At 57.6% G+C, this 24638-nt stretch overlaps 2 protein-coding genes across 6 annotated transcripts in view; one reads left to right on the top strand and one right to left on the bottom strand.

Moving 5' to 3' along the window:
• Positions 1–10245, top strand: TAF1C (TATA-box binding protein associated factor, RNA polymerase I subunit C). Of its 5 annotated transcripts, none has more exons than XM_045988087.1 (15): positions 1–136; positions 2221–2359; positions 3416–3497; positions 3682–3779; positions 3853–3942; positions 4036–4109; positions 4709–4947; positions 5095–5211; positions 5296–5413; positions 5504–5575; positions 5723–5858; positions 6050–6193; positions 7048–7222; positions 7296–7433; positions 7521–10245. In XM_045988087.1, the coding sequence occupies exons 2-15, from the start codon at positions 2222–2224 to the stop codon at positions 8492–8494; spliced, it is 2595 nt and encodes an 864-aa protein (XP_045844043.1). In that variant the 5' UTR covers positions 1–136; position 2221; the 3' UTR covers positions 8495–10245. The 5 variants fall into 5 exon arrangements, with proteins under 5 accessions (XP_045844043.1, XP_045844044.1, XP_045844041.1 ...); XM_045988088.1 differs by having other exon boundaries at positions 7299–7433; XM_045988085.1 differs by having other exon boundaries at positions 5095–5413.
• The window catches only part of DNAAF1 (dynein axonemal assembly factor 1), a 22377-nt gene continuing 7218 nt past the window's right edge, over positions 9480–24638 (bottom strand). Inside the window, exons 6-12 of the mRNA XM_045988091.1 lie at positions 22278–22399; positions 19059–19225; positions 15869–16138; positions 12863–12972; positions 11464–11523; positions 10317–10668; positions 9480–9606 (exon numbers count right to left, since the gene is read on the bottom strand). Coding sequence (XP_045844047.1) covers positions 9509–9606; positions 10317–10668; positions 11464–11523; positions 12863–12972; positions 15869–16138; positions 19059–19225; positions 22278–22399 — 1179 coding nt within the window. The 3' untranslated portion in view covers positions 9480–9508. The remainder of the gene's footprint in view (positions 9607–10316; positions 10669–11463; positions 11524–12862; positions 12973–15868; positions 16139–19058; positions 19226–22277; positions 22400–24638) is intronic.

The raw sequence follows: 24638 nt of genomic DNA on the forward strand, positions 1-24638 counted from the left end.
GTTAATTTGCGTTGTGGTAGTTCCATCCCCGGCCTTGGAGTCGGGTGTAGCTGGGCGGTTCCCTCGTGGCTCGTGGGTCGGCCGAGCGTCCCGCGGAGGTCCCAGTCCCCGACGAGCACCGCGGAGCCCCGGCCACGTAAGCGCGCGCGCCGCGGGGACGGCAGGGAAGGGGAGCCCCCGGGCCGGGAGCGGAGCTTGGCCTGTGCGCGGGTCCGCGGGCTCCACGCTGTGTGACTTGGCACAGGTCGCCCCACAGCGGATCGGTGGGTCGTCAGCTCACGCAGCGGTCCCCGCGGGTCCCCTGCGGTGGTCGGAGGTGAGGGCGGGAAGTGAGGCTGCTTGGTCGAGGGGCAGTTCGGGGGTCGGGAGCTCCACCAGCGCCCTCTGCCTGCCCGGCTTGCTTGGAGGCTCACTCCTGGGTTTTTCGTTCGATGTGTAAGTACTGGTTGTTCCTGTGGCGCAGATGCCGAGGTGCTGGGAAGAAAGACGCGCCTTCCCCATGGGGACTGTTAGAGCAGTTTGGAATCTCTCAGTATCGAATCACACGCTGCCGTGCGTGCTCTGGGGGAAGGCGAAGGTGTTGGGGCGAGAGCCCGCGGGAGGCCTGCTGCCTGGGAATCTGAAGGATGGGTAGGATTTTGTGGGTGCGTGGGAAGGGTGCTGGCGTTCGTTCGGAACGGAGAGAGGGTTTGCAGTGAAGAGTGTGATGAGGCAATCCCGGAGGAGGTCAGTGGGGCTGGAGCCCAGGCGCAAGAGGGGAGCAGGAGGTGAGCTGGAGACGGGCGCGCGCGGGTTTGTCGGGGGTGTGGCCGCCGCCGGGTGGCGTGGGTGCTCGCGCTCTGCCATCAGGACTGGGCAGGAGGATTCCCGGAGCGCTTACTTGGTTGGTGGCACCGCCCTCTCCTGTTCCTTATGGGAAAGAGAGTGAGGGCAGCAGCCCAACTTCAGAACTCAGGGATGAATCAGATACAGCCCCTGCCCTGGAGAGCGCCCAGTCTCACGAAGGAGATGAGGTTATACATAGAGACCGCCGTTAGGGTGAGGCTGGTGTGCCGTGAGTTACGCACGTTCGTTCATTTGAGAAGTATTTACTGGTTTTTACTGTGTGACGGGTGTCCTGCGCGGTGCTGACAGGACGTGGATGGGCGGAATGAATTGATACGTTTATTTATCAGAATAGATTGATAAAATGCAGTGGCAGTTCCAAGGGAGAGAGATTTTTGGTTTCCAAGACTAATGCCAATGCTTGCTTCCTTGTGGATGCATGGGAGCGGAGTGGTTCAGAACTTGGACTTTGAATTGGATGGGGGACCAAGCTGTTGGCCTTGGGGGCTTTGCTGTTCCCTGAGCTTCAGCTTCCGGAACTCCGAAATAGGGGCAACAGATGAATAAAACAGGGAGTCCGTGTCTGGCAGCTGCTGGTGTTCAGGAAGTGACCATCGCTGTTACGTTTGTGGTTAATAAAAGACGAGGGATGGCGCGACTGCTTATTTTTCTAAAGCAGTTTGAACCTGGCACAACCCTTTGATGTAAATTTATTCTATTTTGTTTTCCTTTGACATAAATTTATTGTTACTCAACACAGGGTCGGTTGCATTTCCCACAAGGTACTATACTTGAACATGGGAAGACAGAGGAAGAAGACTCTGTCCTGGCTTTGGGGGAACCTGAGTTGCTCTTGGGAGTGTAGACTGGGGTGGAGGCTGCATCATTTCCCCACCAGTGGTTGTGATGCGGTCGCTACAAGCGGAGCTGTGAGCTACAGGGGAAGCCGCCCCCACACCACATATCTGACTTCATCCCCTCCCATGCTCCTCCTCATTTATTCTGTTGGCTTCCCAGCTGTTCCTCACTTTTCTGCCCCAGGACTTTTGTACTTGCTGTTCATCCTGGCAGGACCCCTCGTTCCAGTTGTCTGCACGGTTCTTTTCTTCCTTAGGTTCAGGCTGTCCCAAATGCCCCCTTCTGAGCGAGGCTCTCCCTGGCTGCCGCTGCCTATCACATTGCCATCCCCTGCCTCCTGGTTGGCTGGTTGGTTTTAATTGAGCACTTATTAACATCTGGCAGTAGGCTGTGTATTTATTTATTCTTTATTATCTTTCTGAAATAAAACTCAAAATACAGTCCTGTTAGGGCAGTTCTACCTCTCCCAGGAACCCTGGAAGGCATGCTCAGGTTCAAGTCTCCGAGAAGACGTGCTGTGTGGTTCTTGTTTTCCAGGATGGACTTCCCCAGCTCCCTTCGACCCACGCTGTTCATGGCTGGCCCCCTTGGTCTGAGTAACGTCCCTGACTTGTCCTTCATGTGTAGCTGGAGAGACGCCCTGATGCTGCCAGAGTCCCTGCCCGAGAACTCTGAGGTGAAGATCTGGGGGAGAGCCCTGGCTGTAGCCCCTCACTTCAGAGCACAGGCTGCTGCCTCTTCCTTGGTTTTCCTTTCCTGCCTTTGCTCAGCAGATGCTACTGATGAGCCCCAGCAGTGCGCAGGGGGCGGGGGGGGGGGTGCTCATTAGGCCTTGGGAATCCAGCATGAGTCAGAGGCATCCCTTGCCCTGGGGGACTTGGGGTTAGGTCAGTGGGACATGCAACCAAGGGATAAAATCACCACCCTGTGTGACAAGAGCTCTGCCCGAAACCCAGAGGATGCTCACGGAGCAGAGTGGGGAGAAAGTGGTGGTGAGGAGACCGGAGAGGAGGAGAGGCCTCCCCAGACAGAAGGGACAAGGGGCTTTCCCTGGAGGCCTAAGCCATCTGGCTCCCACTTGGAGTCGGGCTGCCTAAGGATGATGCCCGGCAGAGGGGAGGGTCCCCGAGGAAGAAGGGTTTAATGTCCATTCGGTCCCCTCTGGGAGCCCAGCTCGTTGCCTCCTGTACCCCTGAGTGTTGGAGCTGAGTGGTCAGTGCTGGGGAGCAGAGTGGCCTGTGGGCTCCCCCCAGTCAGTAACCCTGAGGTCTCCTGAGTGGACGTGAGAATCAGGCGGTTCTTGGGTCAGCCAGTGATGGCACAGGGCTGCGGGGAGCTGCAGCTCAGAGGTAGGGACTGGCCCCAGGCTCCCAGCCCCTTCTCTTAACCAGCCGTTTCCTGGAGCGAGCCTCCCCGTGCCTCCCTTCTTCACCAGTAAAGCGGCATGACTGTTGTACCGATGAGTTAGTACGATACGTGCTTACACGTTAAAAAATAAACGAAGAGGCACCTGGCTGGCTTAGTTGGTAGAGGAAGCAACTCTTGACGTCAGGGTCGTGAGTTCAAGCCCCATGTTGGGCGTGGAGCCTACTTAAAATAAAAATTAAAAAACAATAAAAAATTATTTTTAATTTAAAAAATCAAAATAAAAAAATTAAAAAACAAAAAAATTTTTAAAAAGTGTGTGCCCGGCTATGTTCCCTGTGTTCCTTTCGGGCTTGTGTTTCCTCAGAATGGGGCGCCACACGTGGCCACACAGCTGCTCTGGGAGCCAGAGACCCCCGGACCCTTTCCTTTGCTGCCTCCTGGTCCTGGTAAGTGTCTTGGTTCCTGGGGCTCCTTCCAAGCTGTTCCCCGTGTCCCTTCTGTCCCCCACCTCCCCCCTAAAGGCCTTCCCTCCCTGCTGGTGATCTTCGGTCACCTAGGACACCTGCACCAACCTGTGAGCCCTCTCCGGTTCCTGAACAAACCCCTTCTCCGGCCTCATTCTTCCGTCAGATCCCTGGGACCCTGGGGTGACTGCCCAGGACATGCTTTTCCGGGGAGGTTTCACGTTCCGAAGGAAGCCGCAAGCCGTGCTGGACGTTACCGAACAGGTGAGTAGCCCCTCAGCGGGCAGTGCTGGGTGGTGGGGGGCTGTGTGTGGTGACCCAGCCTCCCTTTCCGCAGCTCAGCCGCTTCCTGTGGGACCATGGGGACATAGCCTTTGCACCCCTGGGAAAGCTCATGCTGGAGAATTTCAAACTGGAGGGAGCACGGGTGAGTAACCCCTGCCCAGCCAGGAGAGGGGGCGCCCCACTTCTTGTCTGGGTAACCTCGGGTGTGCAAGCCTGACAAGGCCTTTCCACACAGAGCCGTTCTAAGAAGAAGACAGTGGTCAGTGTGAAGAGCCTACTCCAGGACCTCGGTGGACACCAGCCCTGGGGGCAAGTGGCTAGTGAGAAAGGACGGGCTGGGAGGCCTAGCTGGGGTGATGTGGAAGCAGCCAGAGGGGTCCACGTTCCCCTCACAGTTGTTTCCTCTGCCCCATATGGTCAGGAACTCCAGTTCCTCGCACCAAACTCTAAGTGGAAGAGGAACTTCGATTTATGAGCTGCAGGCATGGCTGCATCTAGGTGTTAGAATAACATTACTAGGGCTCTGTCTCTTTCTTTTCTCCTTTACTTGGCTTTGCTTGGCTCAATTCCTGGACGAACTGTTCCTAAGTGGAAGTGAGATGGCTTATGACTTTAAGGAAGAAGCTAGTGTTTTTCTTGAGGCACTACCCAAAGCCCTGGGAAAGGTGTGGTTGGCGTGGCCTGGGTGTCTGGCTCCTCCATGAGCCAATCACTGTGGCCAGGGGTGACCTAGGACCACTCTTGCAGCAGGGAATAAGGTGGAATGGTTTCCCAAAGGAAGAAATTCGAGGTTAACTAAAAACAAACAAAGCAACACAGCTACTGGCCTGGCCTCTCTCGGGATGGGACCTAGTCCTCCTCTCGGTCACTGTTGCTGCCTGATCCTCCTGCCATTGCCTTGTCCCCAGCTGCCCCTGGGCTTTCCTCAGCTACCGACAGCGCCGCTTCTCCATCCTCGGGGGCCCCGTCCTGGGCAGGTCAGTGGCCAGCCTCCTGGGGGAGCTGCTGCACGAGGAGCTGGCCGGGCGGTGGCAGCAGCTGCTCCTGGACGACGCGTTCACCGGGGGCGCTTTGGCCTGGGTGCCCGGGAGGATGCCCCAGGTGGGACAGTTGGTCTACCCTGCGGGAGGTGCTCTAGACAAGCTCTGTATCCTTTCTCAGGGGGGCGATGATGGGGTAGAGGCGGCTCCCTCTGGCGCAGGGGGTGCTCTTGGCCTGGTCCCAGAGACTGGCAGGATGTCGCGGGACTTGCAGTGACCAGAGCTCATATACCTATCCTTAGCCAGAGGCCCAGGTTTCCAAGAGGTCAGTTTGACCTCAGGCGGTGACGCTCAGGCTCTCAGGGACCCTGGCCACATCCAGCTCCGAGGACCTGTCCGGCAGGTGGTGACCCGCACTGTGCAAGGGGAAAGTGAGTCCTTTGGATACCTCCCTCCCCGCCTGCCTCCCTCCCTCGCTGACTTGCTCCCTCACTCTGACCTTCTCCATCCCTCAGCCCTGCTGGCTGTCCGCTCTGACTACCACTGTGCCCTGTGGAAGGTCAGTAAGCAGGGGCAGCCCACCCCTCTCCAGGTGCTGCAGGTCGGGAAGGGGGCCACCGGGATCAGCCTCAGGTGAGGGGCTCGGCCGGGGTGGTGTGCACGGAGCTGGGTGTGGGTAAAAGTTGGGGGTGGGGGTCAGCCGATCCTGCTTGTGCCCTACAGCCCGCACCTGCCGGGGGAGCTGGCTGTCTGCAGCCGTTCCGGAGCTGTCTGTCTGTGGACCCCCCAGCATGGGTAATGCCCCTTTCCCGTGAAAACCCTGCACCGCCACACACAGCGCCCCCCGAACCACAGCCCGCGCTTCCCGTGCAACGTGTTCTGGACCCTGGGCCCCTCCGTGTCAGCCCGTGTCCCCACCCATGGCTGGCCTGTCTCCCCAAGGCTGCAGCAAGTCTACAAGGACCCTGAGACCCTCGTGTTCTGTGACCCTTCTCCCTGGCGCTGGGCAGACTTCACCGCTCATCCCCGGGTGCTGACTGTGGGGGACCGCACAGGAGTGAAAATTGTTGACACTCAGGTGAGCGGAGGGGACCGGCACAGGCGCAGCCGTGGGGCAGAGCAGATACGGGGAGGGCCGGGGCCGGGCATCTTCCCCAGAGGACATGAAGAGTGGCAGGGCCGTGAGCCTTGCCCGCCCGGGGCGGGGACTGGCCGGAGTCTTGCCACGGCCCCAAGCTGCGACAGGGCTGACCTGGGTTTCTCCCCCAGGGCCCACCCGGCTGTGGTCTGCTGCTCTTTCGTGGGGGCGCAGAGGCATCATGCCAGAAAGGGGAACGTGTCCTGCTGACCCAGTACCTGGGGGCGTGCAGCCCTGAGCCCCTGCTTCCCACGCTCCATCTCATCTGTACGCAGGTGAGCCGCGGCCTAGCGCACGGTGTCCGGGAGGACAGCTCCGGCAAGACAGGGATCGTGAGACTCTGTTGAGTCTGTGGCTGGGGTGTGCTAACGGGTGGGGAGGCCCCACGGTGCAGGAGGAAAGGCACGGGGTATCAGGGAAGTAGTCTGTGCTACGTGGCACAGTTTCCCTGTGTGTTCAGGGGAAGGGGAGGTGGTCTGAGGGGCGGCCCCCCACCCACCCGCCGGGACTCCAGGCTGCTAACCGGCATGTCTGGAGCACAGGTCCCAGGGTTGGATAGCTTTGGGGAAGGCCTGAGGAAGGCCTGGTAGCAGTCTGTGTGACAAGACTGCGCCTTTCCTGAGAGTCACTCCCGTGTGGCACTCCAAGCGATACGCCGGGGAGCTTCACCGTGTTTCGCTGCTCGGTGGGGACGGGAGGGGCATCAGGGCGGTCATGCTGCTGGGACAGCTCTGGGCCTTGAACTCCTCTTGAGAGCCACGCAGAGCTGCTTGTCCCATCACACGCTTTCTCCTGCCTCGGTCACGGCCCTCTGGGGTGTGCGGTCTTTACACTCAGGCACATACACACACACACACGCACACGCACCCATTCCCATCGCCTTCCTTGGCTGCTGTCCCCCACCCCCCGTGGTTGCATTCCTCCCCCTTGCTCATGGCCCCCCTCGGTACCAGTCACCTTTGTGCATAGCCTCCCCCTACAAGCCCCACTCACCCCCATTGTAGTGTCCTTCCATCTGGCCTTGTCCCTCCCCGCAATGTCTCCCCATCACATCCCTCCCCTGCCCTGTCTCGTCCCCCTCGGTCAGGTTCTCCCTCGGTCATGCTTCTTGTTTCCTGTCGGCCCCCAGTTTTCGCTCTACCTGGTGGATGAGCGCCTCCCTTTGGTGCCCATGCTGAAGTGGAACCACGACCTCCCCTCGGCGCCCCTGTGGGCCCAGCTGCTGCCCCCGCCGCGGCCCGGCTGTGCATGGCCGCTGCTCCTGGGCGCCCAGGGCGGCCACCTGCGGCTGCTACACCTTGCAGGTAGGGAGTCTGGGCTGGGGCGGGAGGTGTGTGGGACGATGGGCAGGGCCTCAGCTGTCTGGCTTTCCTCCAGGAGAGGGGGCCTCTGCACCCCGGCTGGCAGGGCCCCCCCAGTCTCTCCCTTCCAGCAGCGACTCCCTCTCCGCGTTCCCCCTGCTGGAGCCCAAGAGTCAGTGGCGGCTGCAGGAGCGTCTGAAAGCGCCGACCGTAGGTGCGCTGGGGCCGGGGAGTGCGTCCGGGGGGTGGGGGGCGGGGGTGCCCTGCTGGGCCTTGGCGTCACTGTCACTCTCATGTCCAGGTCTGGCTGCCACCATCCCTTCCCTGGCTTCCGAGCCAGTCCTGTCGCTCTTCCAGCTCTCGGCAGCCGGGGATGTCTTCCACCAGCGCCTCCGCCTCCAGGCGGACCCCGGGGCTACCCTCCGTGCCCCGACGGCTTCCTGGACTCCCCAGGCCACTACATGCTGCAGCCGATGGCTGAAGGCCCTGCTGGAGGTGCCCCCGCCTCCCCCTGTGTGGGCGCCACCCACCTTTTCCCACCGCCGTCTGCTGGGCGGCATGGAGCAGAGGACCGGGGAGCGCAAGGGGCCAGAGGGTCTCCGAGCGGCCATGGCTGGAGGACGGCTGCTGCAGCAGAGGGACCTGGGCCCACTCCCCTCTGCGGAGCCGCCCCCTGCCCCCGAGCCGGGCCCCGAGGACGAGCTCAGTGCCCGTTTGGAGGCTGCCTGGGAAGGCCAGATGGCCGCCTGGCGGGAGAGGCAGCAGGCCCGGAGCTCCGGGCCGCGCAGACCGCCCAAGCGGCACAAGCACCGGACTCAACTGTCCAGCACTTTCTCCTCACTCAGCGGCCGCCCGGACCGCTCGGATGCCGCCAGCCCCCCTCATAGCCCAGACCGGGCATCCCCCGAAGCCAAGCCTCGACCACCGGTGACCCCGCCCTCCCATGAGTCGACTCAGGAGCTGTGGGCTCCAGGTGTCCCCTCGGAGCGGCAGCAGACTCTCCGTGACTACATGGCGAAGCTGCCGCTCGAAGGGGACAGCCCACGTGGTGTCTGCTCGCCCCTCCCCCAGAGCGCCAGCCCCCGGGCCACACCCTCCGGGTCCCAGACCCTCCAGGAACGCACAGCTGAGCTGCCGCCACGAAGGACCACCCTGAGAGCTGCCGCTGTGTCCTCCTCCCAGACCTCCAGCCTCCGGGCCACCCCCTCCAGGCAGCGGGCACCTGTCCCCTCTGGCTCTCAGCCACAGCGGAAGAAGCCGCGCATGGGCTTCTGAGGGCCCCGGGGGAGTTGTGCCCTCTCTGGGAAGCCCTTCATCCTGGACCTGCCGTGCCTTCTGTGGTTGGAAGCTGGGAAGTGGAAAGAGAACAGTCCCCGGGGCACAGGCCTTCCTGCTTCCGGAGTGACGGGGACAGCAGGATAGTTGTTTCCTCTCCTTACGCTTTTGCTAGATCATTCCAGAAGGCATGTTGAGTAGGCCCTAGTGGTCCTGTCCTGAAGGGCTGTGTCCCGGGGATTCCCTCCAGGAGACGGTGGGCCATGCTGCCCAGGGGCTGGGGCGGTCACCCCCTCCCCCCCCAAGACACTGGGTCACAGAAGGGCCCCTGCTCTTCGCCGCGCTCGCGGGGAGTCTGAGCTGCTAGGGCCGGCTGCTCAGTCTGTGTGGGTTAAGCGGCGTCCACTGTGATCGGACATTCCATGGAGGGAGACACTTGGAACCCACGATCGGACATTTCATGGAGGGAGACACTTGGAACCCACGTCTAGGAACTCAATAAGCCTGGCAGCTGCATGGGGCTGGGAGGGACGGGGTTTCTGGGGCCGGCAGCACCCCCTACATCCCGTCCTCTGAAGCATGTGGCTCCATGGAAGGCTTCGCTCCCCTGTGGGGAAACCTGCCCTCAGAATGTCCCAAGACACCAGTGTTTGCTTTAGATTTCTCCTCGCACGTGAAGAAAGGTGCTGCTTTTCTCAGGGAACCTGGTGGAAGGAATCGCACAGGACTCATGCAGATGTGAAACGACCCAGTGACACATGGACTTAACGCGGATACTAAAATGTAATGCTCAGTTACACAACTGCCCCAGAGACCCCGGGGACGTCGCGTTCTGCTTTGAGTGCAGGAACACAGGTGCATGCTTGCATGGGGTCAGCAGATGGGGGGTGCGCCGAGTGCTCTTGGGAACTGTGACTCTTTGGAAGGGGAGCCCAGCCAAGAGGGTGACCTGCACCCATGTGCAGTGAGCTCACTGTCCCCATTAGCCTAGGGGCGGAAGGGCCACTTTGGGGTTCAGTCCAAGCCAAATTCAATGTCCTCCCGGTCATCTCTCGCCTCGGGCTCAGCGAGCTCTGTGTCAGCCTGCGCCTCGTTCTCCTCAGTGACCTCACCTGAGGAGGCAGGAGAGAAGGTAGCTGTGTTCTCAGGACCCGTGCTCGGCCCCTCCTTTCTTGCTGTGTGTGGCCCTCGAGTCAGGCACCAAACCTGGCTGCTGGTTAGTGTCGCGTAGGAACCGCCTGGGCTCAGCGGAGGCCCAGCGACAGAACTCACTGCCCTGCCCCGTGTGCCCATTACCTGTGAGCGCTGCCCCACGTCCCCCCCCGTGCCTCTCCCGGGCAATGTACCTGGGCCTCCAGTTCCCGGCTAGGCCGACTGGGCAGCTGGTGACTTGTCATGCCCAGCCGGGTGCTCTGGCCGCCCTTCCCCGCCAGCAACACCCCTCTCAGCATTCACCTGTACCCGCAGGCCAGCAGTCCCCCTCATTTTGTCCCATACTCCCTGTCGTGTCACCAGAGCCTGCCTGCCCTCAGAAGCCTGGTCTGGAGAGGCTGAGGATCAGGTGGTGTGGACGGGTGGGGGGGGTGAAAACCCAGGTTTTCCAGACCCGCGTGGTGATTGGCAGCCCTGGTCAGGCCGACCAGGAGGTTGTTGACCGTGCGGCTTCTCGGACCGGGCCAGCAGCAGCCGTGGACGGGGACATGATCCACAGTGGCCTCTGCGGTCTGTTGTGAGCGGCCTCCAGCCCATCAGCTGCTCCCCCCACCAGGGTGGGTAGCAGGGGGCCTGGGCCCCTGTGGTCTTGAAATTAGGGTGGCGTTACCTGGGGGAGAGGCTGGAAGTAGGTCACTGTCCCTGTCCTCGCTGGGAGCGGGTGGTGAGGCGTCCCGATGGCCGATTGGGGGCGTTGGTGGCTGGCCTGAAGCTTGCTCGCCGGGGAGCTCCTGGATCAGCGGGCGTGGGGACTTGGTGTCTCCCGTTGGTGTTTCCAAGTCCCTGTCGCCTGCTGCTTCACATATGGCGGTGAAGGGCGTCTCAGCCTTCCTCCACGTGTCCCTGGGGATGGCGAATATGTTTGAAAGGGCATCTTTGGGCACTGGGAGTGAGGAGTGGTCCAGTTCAGGGTCACTGTCATCACTCAAGCTGGAGATGGCTGTGATCTTTGGAAAGCTCATCTGTTAGGAAAGATGAGTGAAAATTGCTGCTTTCGGGACAGTCGCCGTAAGATGCCCAATGCCAGCGCTGTTTTTTACGGACCATGAAATACTCTTGTCACGGACAAGAAAGGCCTGAGGGAGCCCCACCCTCCACCCTTGGGACATGAGGCCACAGGACTGATGCCCTGTGGCCAGCCGTCCCCAAACCCCCGAAGGGGTGGTGAGAGCTCCTGCAGGGCTCCTCTCCAGCCCTCCATCGGGGCCAGCCACGCCAACATGCTCCTGGGGCCCTGAGTCGGCTGCACTCGGAGCCCGGGCTTCTGGCTGCCATATGCTCACGGGGACGTAGTCTGGGAGAGGAGCTCCCCATGGGAACTATGGGCTGGTGTGAACTTCCTCCCTTGGTGACGAGCTCCTGCCCAGAGATGGTGTCTCACCCTGCCCTCGCACCCAGGCCCCGGCAGTGCCGGTCCATGCAGGAGAACCACCTCTCCCAATCCTGCCTCGTCCACTCCCCTCCCCTGTCTGTCACTATGGGGCAGGCGCCCCGAAAATGAACACCAGCCACCTCAGAAGGACAGAAAATTTTCCCCGGTGAGCACATACGAGGAGTGATTAAAAAACCAGTGCCAGGAGGTATATTCGGGAAGACCCAGGTGCTTCATCCGGGAGCGAGCGGCTCTGCACCTGCTTGGCAGAGGTAGACCCAGGGGTGTAGGGGTGGGGGCGCCTGACGTGCATGGAACTGTGCTTCCTAACAGGACCAGAGTGACAGTAACACTAGGCTGATGGTGGGGACACGGGGCTGATGACCTCATCATCCTGGCTTTCCAGAGGCTCGCCCGTGTCCACATCTTCCAAGTCGGGCAGGTCCTGGAAGAACAAATAAGCCCCTGTCAGCCAGCGGCAGGCACAGGGTCCTGCAAGCCAGGGTCGTGTGCAGGAGGGGCGAGGAAGGGGCCGGAGCCCTCTGGGTAGCCGAGCACACACAGCCTGGGTGTCCAGACCGTGGCGATGAAGGAGGTCGGCAGGAATGCCTTGGTCATCAAAGACTCCGCCAGCACATCATGGGGGAGAAAATGGGGCCCAAAGCACAGGCATTTCCTAGGCCTCTGCGTGGCGTAATGTGAGTGTAGTCCAGGCCTGCCCAGACTGGGGCGGTGGGGGGGGGGGGCGGTGGTTGTGCTGTGGCTGTGCGATTGTCTCTTCCTCCACAGCCGCCAGGCCAGCATGTGGGGTGGGCAGTGCATCGTGCAGTTAGAGGAAGGACCTGTGGAGCCCCGCTGCCCTGCTTGGCGGTCCTGCCCCACCACGGCTTGGCTGATTAGCCTTGGGCAACTTGCTTCGCCTCTCTGTTTCTCAGTCTCATCTGTAAAATGGGGATGCTGATGGCACCTACCGCCTCTTAGAGTTCCCGGAAGGTTCAGTCCATCAGGATCTGTCTAGAACAGTGCCAGGCAGAGTAAGAACCATGAATTCTGTGGGTCAGCCCAGACACAGCTGGTTCTCTCGCCCCAGTGCTTCTAACGATAGTGTGTGGGCTCCCAAAACTAGAAGCCTGCTCTGAGCACGGACAGTGTCTGTGTCTCCTGAGCCACATGGAATGGTGCCCTTTACCAGGGGAGTGGGCAGGGAGGGGCAAGGCTGTGGACATCCTTCTGGGGGCCGCTAGTGAGTCCTGGCTGCCCGTGGCCATGAGGCTGTGGGGTGACAAATGTCTCCCCACTTCTCACACCCCACTGCCCCAGTACGCTTCCTGGGGGTCACGAGGAAATGTGTGAACTCCCATGGTGCCTGCTCCTGTGAGCGGTCCCAAGGCGGGAAAAGCTGGGAGGAGGGGTGTTCCCAAGGAAGGCCAAGCGGGAGGAGGCCCTGCTGGTTAAGTGTCACGTTCTCAACAGTTCTGCAGAAAGCTCGCTGCGCAGAGCTGCTTCGCTGTGTGACTTCGGGGAAAACAAACCAAGCTTAGTAGCGGGGCTAGAGGGGCGACATTTGGCCCAGCACCCCCCGATCTGGAACGTGCACATGTATGAACCCAGGGGTGTTGTGTGACAAGGCCGGTCTGGCCCGGGCGTCGGCAGTGCATTCTGACCGGCTCAGGGAGGTCGGCCCCGTTGGCCACGGCACTTTGCTTAGCGAGGACTTGAAGGGTTTCTGCGTGACGGGTACCAGCTGTGGACACGGCCGTCTCTGCAGACCGCAGCGTACGTACGTCGATGCAGAGCTTCTCCTCCACCTCCAGTCTGATGGTCTCCAGATGGTCGTCTCCACCCAGCTCTGTGCCTGCTGCGCCCCCGGCGGCCACGGTCTGGGGGGCCCGTTCTAAGGACAAGAACACAGGGTTATTCGCCTTGGGGCGAGCCTTACGCGCAGTGGTCAGGCTGACAAGCCGAAGAGCGGAGGGAGGCCAGCCCCTGGGACAGAAGCCACGAGAATCCAGGTTAGGACAGGGTTCTGTCCAAAGAGGAAGGAGAGGGGGAGGAGAGAGCCACCCTCTTGCTGGAAGTTGGCCATACTCCAACAAGATCAAAGTGCCTGCCAAGGGAGCAGGTGTGGGGAAAGGCCTGCTTAGTGGGAGAGGAGATAAAGGCCACCTGGGGAGGTGGAGGGCGGGTGGGCTGGGAGTCCCGCCTGGGAGGGGCTGCCCTGGAGGCAGCAGCACAAGTATCAGGGAGGCCCACTAAGGAGTGAAAGGGTGGGGCGCCTGGGTGGCGCAGTCGGTTAAGTGTCTGCCTTCAGCTCAGGTCCTGATCCCAGTATCCTGGGATCAGGCCCTCCATTGGGCTCTCCGCTCAGCGGAGAGTCTCTCCTTCCGGCTTGTGCCTTGCTATCTCTGCCTCTCTCAGATAAATAAAATCTTTTAAAAAATGAGCACAGACATGGAGTTGGGATGGGCTCCCTCTTCCCACTCCAGGCTTCCAGTTTTTGAGGTCCCCAAGGCCCTGTCCTTGGGTTCTGTTCTGCCCTGCTCTTTGGTCTTGTGGCTTCCGTCATTAGAGATCCGTGGCCCAACTTTGCTCATCACACATAGGTCCAGTGTGTCCAATTTGGCTCCGAGAGCCTCCGAGGGCTTCTGCGGCTGCTGTTGTGGGTGACCCCCGGCTGGGACCTCTAGACCTTCCCTCGCTAGGCCCCATGGTCCGTCTCCACAGGCCATCCCCGTGGCTTCTCCGATTCAGAGCTTATAATCACTGCCCCAGTCGGCTTCGCCTCTGCCAGCCCTTCCTCTTGCACCCCTTGTCCTTGTCCTGCTCGTGGTGCCACGGTCTTCAGCTTCCCAGCCACCGGAAGACTGTCAAGGCAGCGGCTGGGTCTCTTTGTTCCTCCCAAACCATCTGCAAGTTACTTCACCCCTCTGGGCCCCCGTTTCCACTCCCATAAGATGGGGGGCCACATGAGAGCACCCCATGCATGTTGGGTAAACAGAGCTGGCTGTGTCTTGTGTCTACACCGCGGCCAACTAGCTCCTCTTTAAATGCGCCCTCCAACCCTTCCAAACGGCAAAAGCTGGGGTCCCTCTCGGGCCACTCTGCTCCCACGCCAGCTGCAGCTCCCAAGCGAAGGCTCCCAAGAGGGGCGGGCGCGCGGGGGAGTGCACAGCGACACCTGCCCCGCAGCACGTGGTCAGGCTGCCACTGCGCCTTTTACACAATGCAGCCTGGCTGGTCTCCATCTGTAGGAAGCTGGAGGGAAAACAGGACCCTTTGGTAGACATTCTTTTCCGGAAACAAGGATCAGCAGGCCCTGGGGCGGTTAGCAGCCGCATGCAGCGAAGCCTCGTGAGGATACAGAGCAGCCCACAAGTGTTTCCAAAGGAAAAGGTTATTCAGAACAAGTCGTGCTTCTCAGAGATGCATTCCAGCCTCATGGCGAAGTCTGGAGAGCTTGAGACGAGCACCTGCAGGGGTGAGCCCCGCTCCAGGGAGCACCGTTCTCTTCCCGTGACTGTGGCCGAGACCGTTCACATGGGACTCTTAGCTCCTGCGGTGCCCGAGGGCTGGGCCTGCCGCACGAGCTCACTCGTCCCTTCTGCTGCTTCCTCCTTTCCTCCCACGGCCTCTCGCTCCCCTGGCCAGGATCCCTGGGGAATTCCTGGGGCTCACCCCCGGCAGGAACAGTGTCCCTGAGTTCCTGATGGGGTTGGGTCCATCCCTTCCTACATTTGTCCCCTTCTTGGTGTACATTTTTCTCCCCCACACACAGCCTGTGCAAGACCGGACTACAAGATCGGTTTTTCAGATACTAGTGAAGAAAAGGATGCGCTGTAAGTCCCCGTGGGTAGTGGGGCACTATCTGGAGGTGGGGAGAGGGGTGGGCTCTGTGGAGTTAATTATTGAGGATGGCCCGCTCTGTCCAGATCCTCTAGCTGGAAAGAGAATTCAGCCATGCCTGGCGCCCTGGGGCGTGGTGCGGCCCTTGGCCCTCTGGCTGGTGTCCTTGGCGGTCGGCAGATGGGGTCACTCCTGGGTCTCTCCCAGACGGTGGGGAGCCTTCCTTCTGGGAACCTGTGTTTTGGGCCAGCCCCCCCAAACTCCTCAAACGGACGCCACGTGCTGCTCAGGGGGACAAAACGTTCCTCATCTCTCAAGGCCCTATGGCTGGGCACGCTCCAGGTCCGGCTCACAGCGTCCCGGGCAAGTGCTGGGTTTACCCGTTAGTCAGTGGGACCCAAGGAGCATGGCTGACCCTGCCAGGAGGCCTGCATTGCCTCGATCTACAGCACCCCCTGCGGCGGCCACGAAGCCACGGAGGGCTGGCTCCCGGGCACTAGACATGTCACCAGTCCTCCCGAGGCACTGAAGTTCTTATTTGGTTTTTATTTTTAATTCACTTACACTTCACACCTGAAGCAGTGAAAAAGAGCTCCCTCGCCCTCGAACCACTGAACCTTGAACCATCGGCCCTGAGATATCAAATACGCTCTGGGCTTTGAGGACCCGGGGCTGATCAAAGTATCTCACGGAGAACGTTACGTTGGGTCACGTGACTATAATTTCAGATCTGTCAGGTTCGATTAAAGCAGAATGTTGGTGTTTCACCCAACATTCTTTTTTACTCTGTTGACTAGAAAAATGCGGTTCTGGCCCCACTGGATTTCCATGAGCAGCGCTGTGCTAGCAAGTGAGACGACAAGTCTACTTTATCCTAAAGGCACGGCCGTTGGAAACCGTCCCCCTGCTGCACCGGGGGTGCCCGCACGTGGTCCTCAGCTCCTTACCTTCGCAGGCAGCTCCGGGGGCGGCCGGCTGCCTCACGGCCTCCTCCAGGTGTGGTCCCGCTGGCTCCCCGCCTTCCGTCTCCCTGCTGACCTCCACTGGCAGCTCCTCCCCAAGATTCGATTTCTCCGGGAAGAGCTCATCCTTGGCCTCAAAGCTCTCCCTGACAAATCGCTCCATTTTCTGCCGCCTCTGCCCCTCCTCACGAGGCTCCTGCTTCTCTGGCACGCTGCCATCCACGAGCTTGCTCTCCTCTGGCTCCAGCTTGTCCCCTGAACAGGAGAAGTCCAAGGGTGAGCCACAAAACGGCCTGGGCGGGCAGGGGGGTCTGGACATCTCTTGGGGACATGCTGTGAGCTGCCGGGGATGAGCTCAGGGGACCGTCAGGGACGCAGCGAAGGTGTCTGTCAAAGTGCATGCTGAGCGCGGAGGAAGCGGAGCTCATTGTCCTCGTGGAGGTGCTGGCGGCGGTCGGCACAGCCGTCTAGTGGCATGGGACACGCCTCAAGAGCGTGCGAGGGCTCTTAGGAGCTGCACCTGGAAGCACTGGGCTTACCAGCTTTGATGTCTACCTTGACTTTGAAATGGCTCTGCAGAACGGGTGTGTGTGTGTGTGTGTGTGTGTGTGAAAATGTTGAACACCATCCATTCTAAGCAGGCACAATACAAGCTTTTCTGAAGCTCCGAAAAATAGCAAAATGAAAAGCTTGGACTAGGGAAAATGCTTTAGGAGAATGTCTGCCTTCTGGAAAGTACATTATGCTAATTTGAAACGATAGGCAGAAAGCAATAGAGTTATGCCATTGTTCTACAAAAGCCATCAACGTTCCATGCGTGGGGAAAAGCCGGGAAGTGCTCACGCGAAATCCCGAGTGGTTCTTGCTGTAATCATCACTACTGCTTTCTTGCTTCCTGGGTGTGGTCGGGCTCACGCTTCGTAAGTAGGTGAGAAACAGTCAATTTCATTTAAAAAAACACACGGAGACTCCAGCTCCTCTGCTGGGTACAGGATGAGGAAGAGGGTTCTTACTTACTAAGGTGGCCTGAGGACTGTCCCTAGGATCCTGCGTCAGGCTTGGACCAGCGCAGACCCAGGATTCACTCTCTCCCTAGAAGCCTTTAACAAACGCTGACCAGGGGCATCGGGTGTGGGCAGGTGACTCTGAGCCCTGGATTTGGGGGACAATTCCCAATCTATTGGGGAGATAGGGGGGTTCGTGTACTATAACCTGGGAGCAGACAGATTCTTGAAACTGGGTGAGAGAGGGCAAGGCCGGGAGACAGGTTCTGAGATCCTGGAATAGACCAACCAGGGCGGAGAACATCTCCCAGGCCCGCCGTGATCCTGCCCAGGGAAGAATCAGGTGACGCCGAACCTTTCGAGGGTTTGGCAGGCTCCGTACCAGCGCCCAGACTGTTGGCTCTAGCCCGAGCTAATCGGAGGGAGCACGGTCTGTGCCACAGAGAAGGCGTGCTGCCGCCATTCCGAGTTCACAGAACTGAATTGCCGCGATGGGCCATGAAAAGGAACGAAGTTCGGATCATGCAATCACCGGGAGGCACCCCAAAGCACCAGGCCCGGTGAGAGAAGCCAAGCCAGACGCAAAGGTCACGTCTTACGGAGAGCGCCATGTATACGAAGCACCCAGAAACACAGGTGGTGGTCGTCAGGGCTGGTGATGGACAGCATTGTTGGGGGAGGGTCAGTGCTCACCGGCACAGGGTTTTATTCTAGGATAAATGACGATGTTTTGGAAATAGAAGTGCTGGCTGCCCCACGCTGTGATCGTACCAAATGCCCCGTGTGAAGGGTCAATTTTATGTTACGGGATTTTCATGTCAATGAAAAGAAAGGTCCAGGGCCTCCATGTTTCTCCACGGTAATTCTCTGGAACCCGGGCTGCGGCTCCCTCCCTGGCCCCCCCGGACTGGGGCCACCTTGCCCCCACATGAGCCACCAAGCTGATGCCACTAACATCCCCCCTTCATGGCCTACCACCTCCTGTCACCAGCACAGCAGGGATGGTTTCCAGGGCCCTTCTAGATGTGACGTCGCCCAACGCAGCTAACCTTATTTGATTTCCCAGTTTCCAACTGAATTCCAAGCATGGGCATCTGGCTGGTTTCTGCAGCTCCCCAGGGGAGGCGTGGGCTCCTCAGGGGAACGGAACCCCATGCTCTCCCTGTGGGCATCTGTGACAATGTCTGCATGCGAGGAGGTACGTGGGCCTGACATGTGGGGGCCAAAACCTATTTCTTTACCCCACTCCCTGCAGACAAACGGGGGATTTAAGGGAGCAGTAGTATGAATGGAAAACCTTAATAACCATGTGACTGAGATTCAGAAGGCACAGACGGAGCCCTTGGTCTAGATGCTGGCTGGTGTTATTGCCGTCGGTGGCCCTACCCGGGATCAGCAGGACATCAGTACAGCGCCACACTGCTTTCCTAAGAATTCACGATGCTCCTTTGCGGTAGACGGAATAATGGCCCCACAAAGCCGTCTGCCTGCTAATCCCAGAAACTGTCATTATGTGACCTCATGTAGTAAAAGGGACTTGGCAGATGAGATTAGGACCCTGAGATGGGGCGATGATCCTAGATTACCCTGGTGGGCTTGGTGTCACCACACCTTAAGAAAAGAGGGGGATGGGGGGGGGGTGTCAGAGCTGGGGAGAGACTTGAAGGTCCTGCCTAGGAAGGCGGGGGAGGGGCCACAGGCCCAGGGATGAGAGCTCCTCTAGAAGCTGGAAAAGGCTGAAGAACAGATTCCCCTTGGAGTTTCCAGAAGGAACGCAGCCCTGCCTGCACTTTGATTGTAGCCCTGTGAGACCCGCCATCAGACTTGTGAGCTACACAGCTGTGATGATAAAATGGGTTGTTTTTAAAGTCCCTAAATTCACGGTAATTTCTTAGCATAGTCCAAGAGCAGTAATATATCGCTTATTTGGGAAAACGGAGGCTATTTGAACACAACTGAGCTTCTATCCCTGAAAGTGGATTGAAACTGTCCATTCATGCTAGGGCTCTTCCCCACCCTTGGAGGGTGAGTGAGGCCATCGGCGTGTGGATCCACACATGTGTGTGAATCTAAGATCGGAAATGAATCCCCAAGATGAAAGACTAAGTTCCCCAACCCAGACTTGTAGTCTAAACGGAGCCCTGGGTGCTGCTCCCATCCCACGCCCGTACCTTCCTCCCGGCTGGCTTTCTGCTGCCTTCTCTCTTCCGCCCGCCGCTTGATCATCGCCAGGGCCTCGATGCTGTCCTCCATCTTCTTCCGCTCCCGGCTCTCCCACTGCTGTCTCTCCTCTTTCTCAGCTGCAAGCCCGCCCCTGGCCCAGGCCTCCGCACAAGCTCTGTGGAGGATGACAAACCGAGAAACCGGAAGTGGGGAGGTCTAACTCTTCACTGGTCGAAAGTAAATTCAAAACAGACTGTCTCGTCAAATGCGCTCATTTCTCCCAAACCAAACTGAAGGCGCGCGGGACATGTGGCCACAAGGATACCACCTCCTACATGCACACCTCCGTCCTTGGTGGTTTCCAGAGCCTTCTCCATGGGATGCCAACAGCACCAACAATAAAAGTAAAAATAGAGAAGTCGGCCTCCATCAAAAGTAAAAATGTTTGAGGGGCGCCTGAGTGGCACAGTGGGTTAAGCCTCTGCCTTCAGCTCAGGTCATGATCTCAGGGTCCCAGGATCAAGCCCCACATCGGGCTCTCTGCTCCGCGGGGAGCCTGCTCCCCCCTTTCTCTCTGCCTCCCTCTCTGCCTACTTGTGATCTCTGTCTGTCAAATAAATTAAATAAAATCTTTTAAAAAATTCACAATGTTTGAGACACAAAGAACACCATAAACAGAGTAAAAAGGTACCCATGGAATGAGGGAGGGGGTCTGCGATCATATGCCTACGGAGGGACGTGTATAGAGCATACATAAAGAACTTCCATGACTCATGACTGCAAAGACAACACGATCTAGAAATCGGGGGAATTCCAAAGAATGAAATGAGACGCCACAGATTGGGAGAAAATATTCATGGGTAAAATAACTGATAAATGACTTATATCCAAAACAGACAGACAACTATGAAACCTCAAAAAAAAAACAAAACACCAAAAAAAAAAAAAGTGGGAAACGACCTAATGACCTAGACACCTCACCCAAGAAGGCAGGCAGACGGCAGAGCAACGGAAGATGCCGGCACCTCGGGGAACTGGTTACAGCCGCGAGGTACACAGCATGCCTGTCAGCACAGTGGACATCCCACACGCTGCCACCAGACACCCGCAAGGAGGCGGCCTCCCGCGGCTGCTGGGAACGCGGGCCCACACCGCCAGCTTGGAAGAGCCCGGAAGCTACAGAGCTACAGGAAATCTTCCCCACCAGCCGGCGCCGTGCTCCCAAGTGTCTGCTCTACGCAGCTGAAAACAAACGTCCCCACGAAAGCCTCCGTCAATGTCCGCAGCGGTGCCCTTCACAGTAGCCCCAAAGTGGAAACCACCCCAAGTCCATTGGCTGATGGCTAAACACAACGTGGGGTGTCCAAGGGGAATCCCCTCGGGGGACGTTATTTTGGAAGGAGTTACGGACACACGCTGCACTGCGCGTGAACCTTGACTCTATGACGCCGAGTGAAAGCAGCCGGTCACACGAGACCACGTGCGGTATGAGTCCACCCATATGAAGCATTCAGAATAGGAAAAATCCCGTAGAGACAGGGACTGGCAGAGGGAAGAATGAGGACTAGCAGCTAACAAGTAAAGGTTATTCTCTTGGGGCAATAAAAATATTGTAGAATTGATGCGGTCTTCGTTACCCAACTCGGTGAGTATACGAGAGACCGCTGAGTCGCACACCTGGAGTGGGAGAACCGGTCCAGGGGCTGGGATACAGCAGGGAACAGAACAGGTGACAACACCCGCTGCCTTTCTATGGGGACAGACAGACCCCGAAGAAGGAAACGAGTATGTGAGAGGCTGCTGTGTCCTGAGAAGCGAAATCTGGTTAAAGAGACACCAGGTGGGAAAGGTGCTCCTGAGATAGGGTCAGGGAGGGCTTCTGAAGTGACAGGGGACGGGACACATGCAAACACCTGTGAGGAGCTCCCCAGGCAGGGAGAACAGCGAGTGGCTGGTGTGGGACCGCTAGGGATGGGAGGAATGAAGACTCGAACCCAGGTGAGCCCAACCCCTGAACCGAGTGAACTGAGTGTCCAAGAGGACAGGCCAGTTCCTGTCCCCCTGGATGAGGCTCGGAGTCCTTAGTCGCAGCCGCTCCCACTGGCTCCCTCTTTCTGAACCCTGTGCTTCTCAGATCTCACCTGTTACTCACAAGCACCCCGTGGTCATATTGTCCCCACTTTCCAGATGAGGAACGTGAGGCTGGGGAGGTTAGCAAGCCCATCTGAGGGAACAGAGCTCAGGGCTGCCGGGCTGGGTTCCAAAATCCTCACCCAACCTCTGCCTGGTGTCTCCCCACCGTTGCCCCCAGGGCTGGGTGCCGCGGAACTGGGTGCGCCTCCTCTCTGCCGCCCCGACTTCCCAGAAGCAGGTGGTCTTGTTTTCTGACCTGGTTGGCATACAGGCTCTCCCTTCTCTTTGAAATATTTGTTACTTTAACTTTGTGAATTCAAAAACATATTAGCAGCTGCATGGTTTCTGAAGTGCTGTGTGCTTTAAAGTTCAGACTGCCCTTCCTTGGAGCAGCCCATGTTGCTGAGGTTTTATTCTAAGGCAGAAGGAATAATGACCTGAATTAAAAATGTAGATATAAAAGTAGCGATAGCACGACCACACACAGGGCAGTCTGTGCTCAATATTCTTAACATAAAAAAAGAGCTCCTACGAATCAATAACAAAAGGACTTTCAAAAGGATACTGAGAAGAAGTTACAAATGGAGGGCTCAGGGAGGAAGAGATCTGCCTGCCCGACACACACAGTAAGAGCGCCGGACCTCATCAGTTACCCCAAAATAAGAGGAGACGCGATCTCTACTGATCAGTTCACCTGGTGAAGATTTCTTTTACACGGCTCTATCGGGTGAAGTCATGAGCTGTTACAAACTTTCTAGAAAACAGAAAATATTTAGAAGCACCTTTAACAAGGCGCAAACCACAGTCTTTAATCCAATAATACGACTCTTAGAATCCCACCGTATGCAAATCAACATGGAGGTCAGAGACTTAATGTGCAAGGATGGTTAGCAGAGGATTATGAAAAAAAAAATCTGTGCTCAAAAGAAGGGAATTTCTTGTTACGAACAATGATGTAACCCTGAAACTTGTTTCCTAAGATATTTAATGATGTGTGAAAATGCTCACAAGTCAGAAATGCGTACAAGTTCACTCTTAAGCGTGCTCGACGATGCCATATAAAAATGTGATCCAAAGGCTTCTCTCCTCCTTACCTGTCCTTTGGGAAAACTGGTCTGTCATCCAGGTACGTTAAATGTTTTAGGCGAACGGTGACGGTCTTTCGATAATTAGCGATGTGCCTGATAACGGGGTTTCCCATCAAATTCAGGACGCGCTGGAAGCACAGGCAGAACCAGACTGATTAATAAACCATGGGTGAGATTCAAAGAGCTTACATGTGCTGTGCTCTGAGAATCCATAAACACGACATCTGTCCCCCCCCCCCCCCCCGTCCCCTCCTGAGGACTTTATTAGGGAAGCCAGAAGGTTGTCCTTGTTTTCATGCCGTCAGACCCGTCCTGATCATGGAGCAGCCCTTTCTTGTACTTGAACTCCAGACCTGTAATCTCAAGTGTCCTTCCAGAACAATCTTGGAAAACACATCCAAAGGCCTGTCCAACTCAGTGAGGACATTATTTTGCTCACCCAAGCTCTTTTGTTGACAGTAACCTCGGACTGATTGATTGATTTCTCTCCTTCCCAGCCAGGACCGATTTTAAGGAAGCGTACACAGCAGCAGGGTGGGCGGGGGGTGGAGGGTGGAGACGGGACGGGAAGCATGGATGGGGAAAGGATGGAGGGCGCCCGCTTGCCAGACTCAGTCATCTGCTGGATGTCGTTGGGACCCGCGTGGCATCACCTGTCCTTAAACCAATTTCTAACCCCCACACCTCCGACTGTGGCTGCATTTGAAGAAAGGACCTTTGGGCCACCTGGGTGGCTCAGTTGGTTAAGCAACTGCCTTTGGCTCATGATCTCGGAGTCCCGGAGTCGAGTCCCACATGCGGCTCCCGGCTCCATGGGGAGTCTGCTTCTCCCTCTGACCTTCTCCCCTCTCATGCTCTCTCTCACTGTCTCTCTCTCTCAATAAATAAAATCTTAAAAAAAAAATAAAAAAGAAAGGGCCTTTAAAGAGGTGAATCAGGGGCGCCTAGGTGGCTCAGTGGATTAAGCCTCTGCCTTCGGCTCGGGTCATGATCCCAGAGTCCTGGGATCGAGCCCCACGTTGGGCTCTCTGCTCAGCGGGTATCCTGCTTCCCCCTCTCTCTCTGCCTGCCTCTCTGCCTACTTGTGATCTCTCTCTCTGTCAAATAAATGAATAAAATCTTTAAAAAAAATTAAGAGGTGAATCAGATTATATGCAGTCCTTGGGGTAGGCCCTAGTCCAGCCTGATGGGTGTCCTTAGAACAGGGGACTGGGACACAGACACATAGAGGAGACAATGGGAGGACATGGGACATCAGGAGAGGCCTCGGGAGAAACCACGACCCCCCATCCCCTGACACTGTGATCCCAGACCACTTCTACCCTCTAGAATCAGGAGAAAAGAAATTTCTCCAATAATAACAATTCTCCAAATAAACAATTTCTCCAAAATTCTCCAAAATAACAATTTCTCCAAATAAATTTGTTTAAGCCACCCAGTCTCTGGTACTTCATTACAGCGGTTAAACCAAAAGAAAATAAAAAAGTATTATATGATACAGCTTTATTTGATGGCTGTAGGCGGGCAATTCTAACTAGTCCTGCTTGATGAGCTACTAGAAAGTTATTCCTGAACTATGATTTCCTTACTATTTTTCTTAAAATGGACTCATTTTTTCCTTACGTAGTATGGACTCTGATCAGTAAACAGTGAACTCGGGGTTCTGGGGTTCCAGTTTTAGTATGTTCCCCAGAGCACATGACAATGTGGGTACACGGGAAAGCAAGGAAGCCATCAAGAGGCCCACAGGACGGGGTTGGCCACAGGTCGGAAGATGGGACTGTCTAAATACCCAAAATTAAAATGACACCAAGGGTTACATCCTATCAAATACGGCAGACATAAACCCGTGAGTTCACGGCAACGCCGTGGAAGGAAAAACCGTCCCTTGTCGCCATTAGTGGTTGCTAGGGCTCGGCTCCTGTCTCGGAAAATCCATGAATGAACAAGAAAGAACCAAGACTTCATCACGGCCCTTTCTGCATGAACTATATACTGGGGAACCGCTAGGAGATGAGGGGAGTTCCTCGCGGGAGAAGTGCTCCAGCTAATAAGCGAGGCAGGAACAGGAGGGCTGGACAGTGGCTCCCATGTGGCTCCTGGAGGAATGGCTCACGCTGGGAGATGGAGGGAGGGGGCTCTATCTTGGCTGCAGCAGGGGGGCGACCCCGGAGCCCCATCTGGCTATGTTCGAGTTACAAACGAGGGAGGCAAGCAGACCTCACAGGCCCTGTGATGGGACGCAGCGACCCCCCTCCCAGGAAAACACTGAAATGAACGTGCCTCGGCTCCCCCGGCATTGCCGAGAAATACGGGTCTGAGCAGAACGGGCTACAGGATGCCGCGGGGAGGCCACCGATCAAATCC

This window comes from Meles meles, chromosome 19, assembly GCF_922984935.1.
Source record: "Meles meles chromosome 19, mMelMel3.1 paternal haplotype, whole genome shotgun sequence".
Classification (NCBI taxonomy): domain Eukaryota; kingdom Metazoa; phylum Chordata; class Mammalia; order Carnivora; family Mustelidae; genus Meles; species Meles meles.

Coding starts and splice junctions, on each gene's coding strand:
- TAF1C (XM_045988085.1), top strand. CDS start 2,222: ATGGACTTCCCCAGCTCCCTTCGACCCACGCTGTTCATGGCTGGCCCC. Junction 5,414..5,503: donor GCCACCGGGATCAGCCTCAG/GTGAGGGGCTCG, acceptor TGTGCCCTACAG/CCCGCACCTGCCGGGGGAGC. Junction 6,194..7,047: donor TCCATCTCATCTGTACGCAG/GTGAGCCGCGGC, acceptor GTCGGCCCCCAG/TTTTCGCTCTACCTGGTGGA.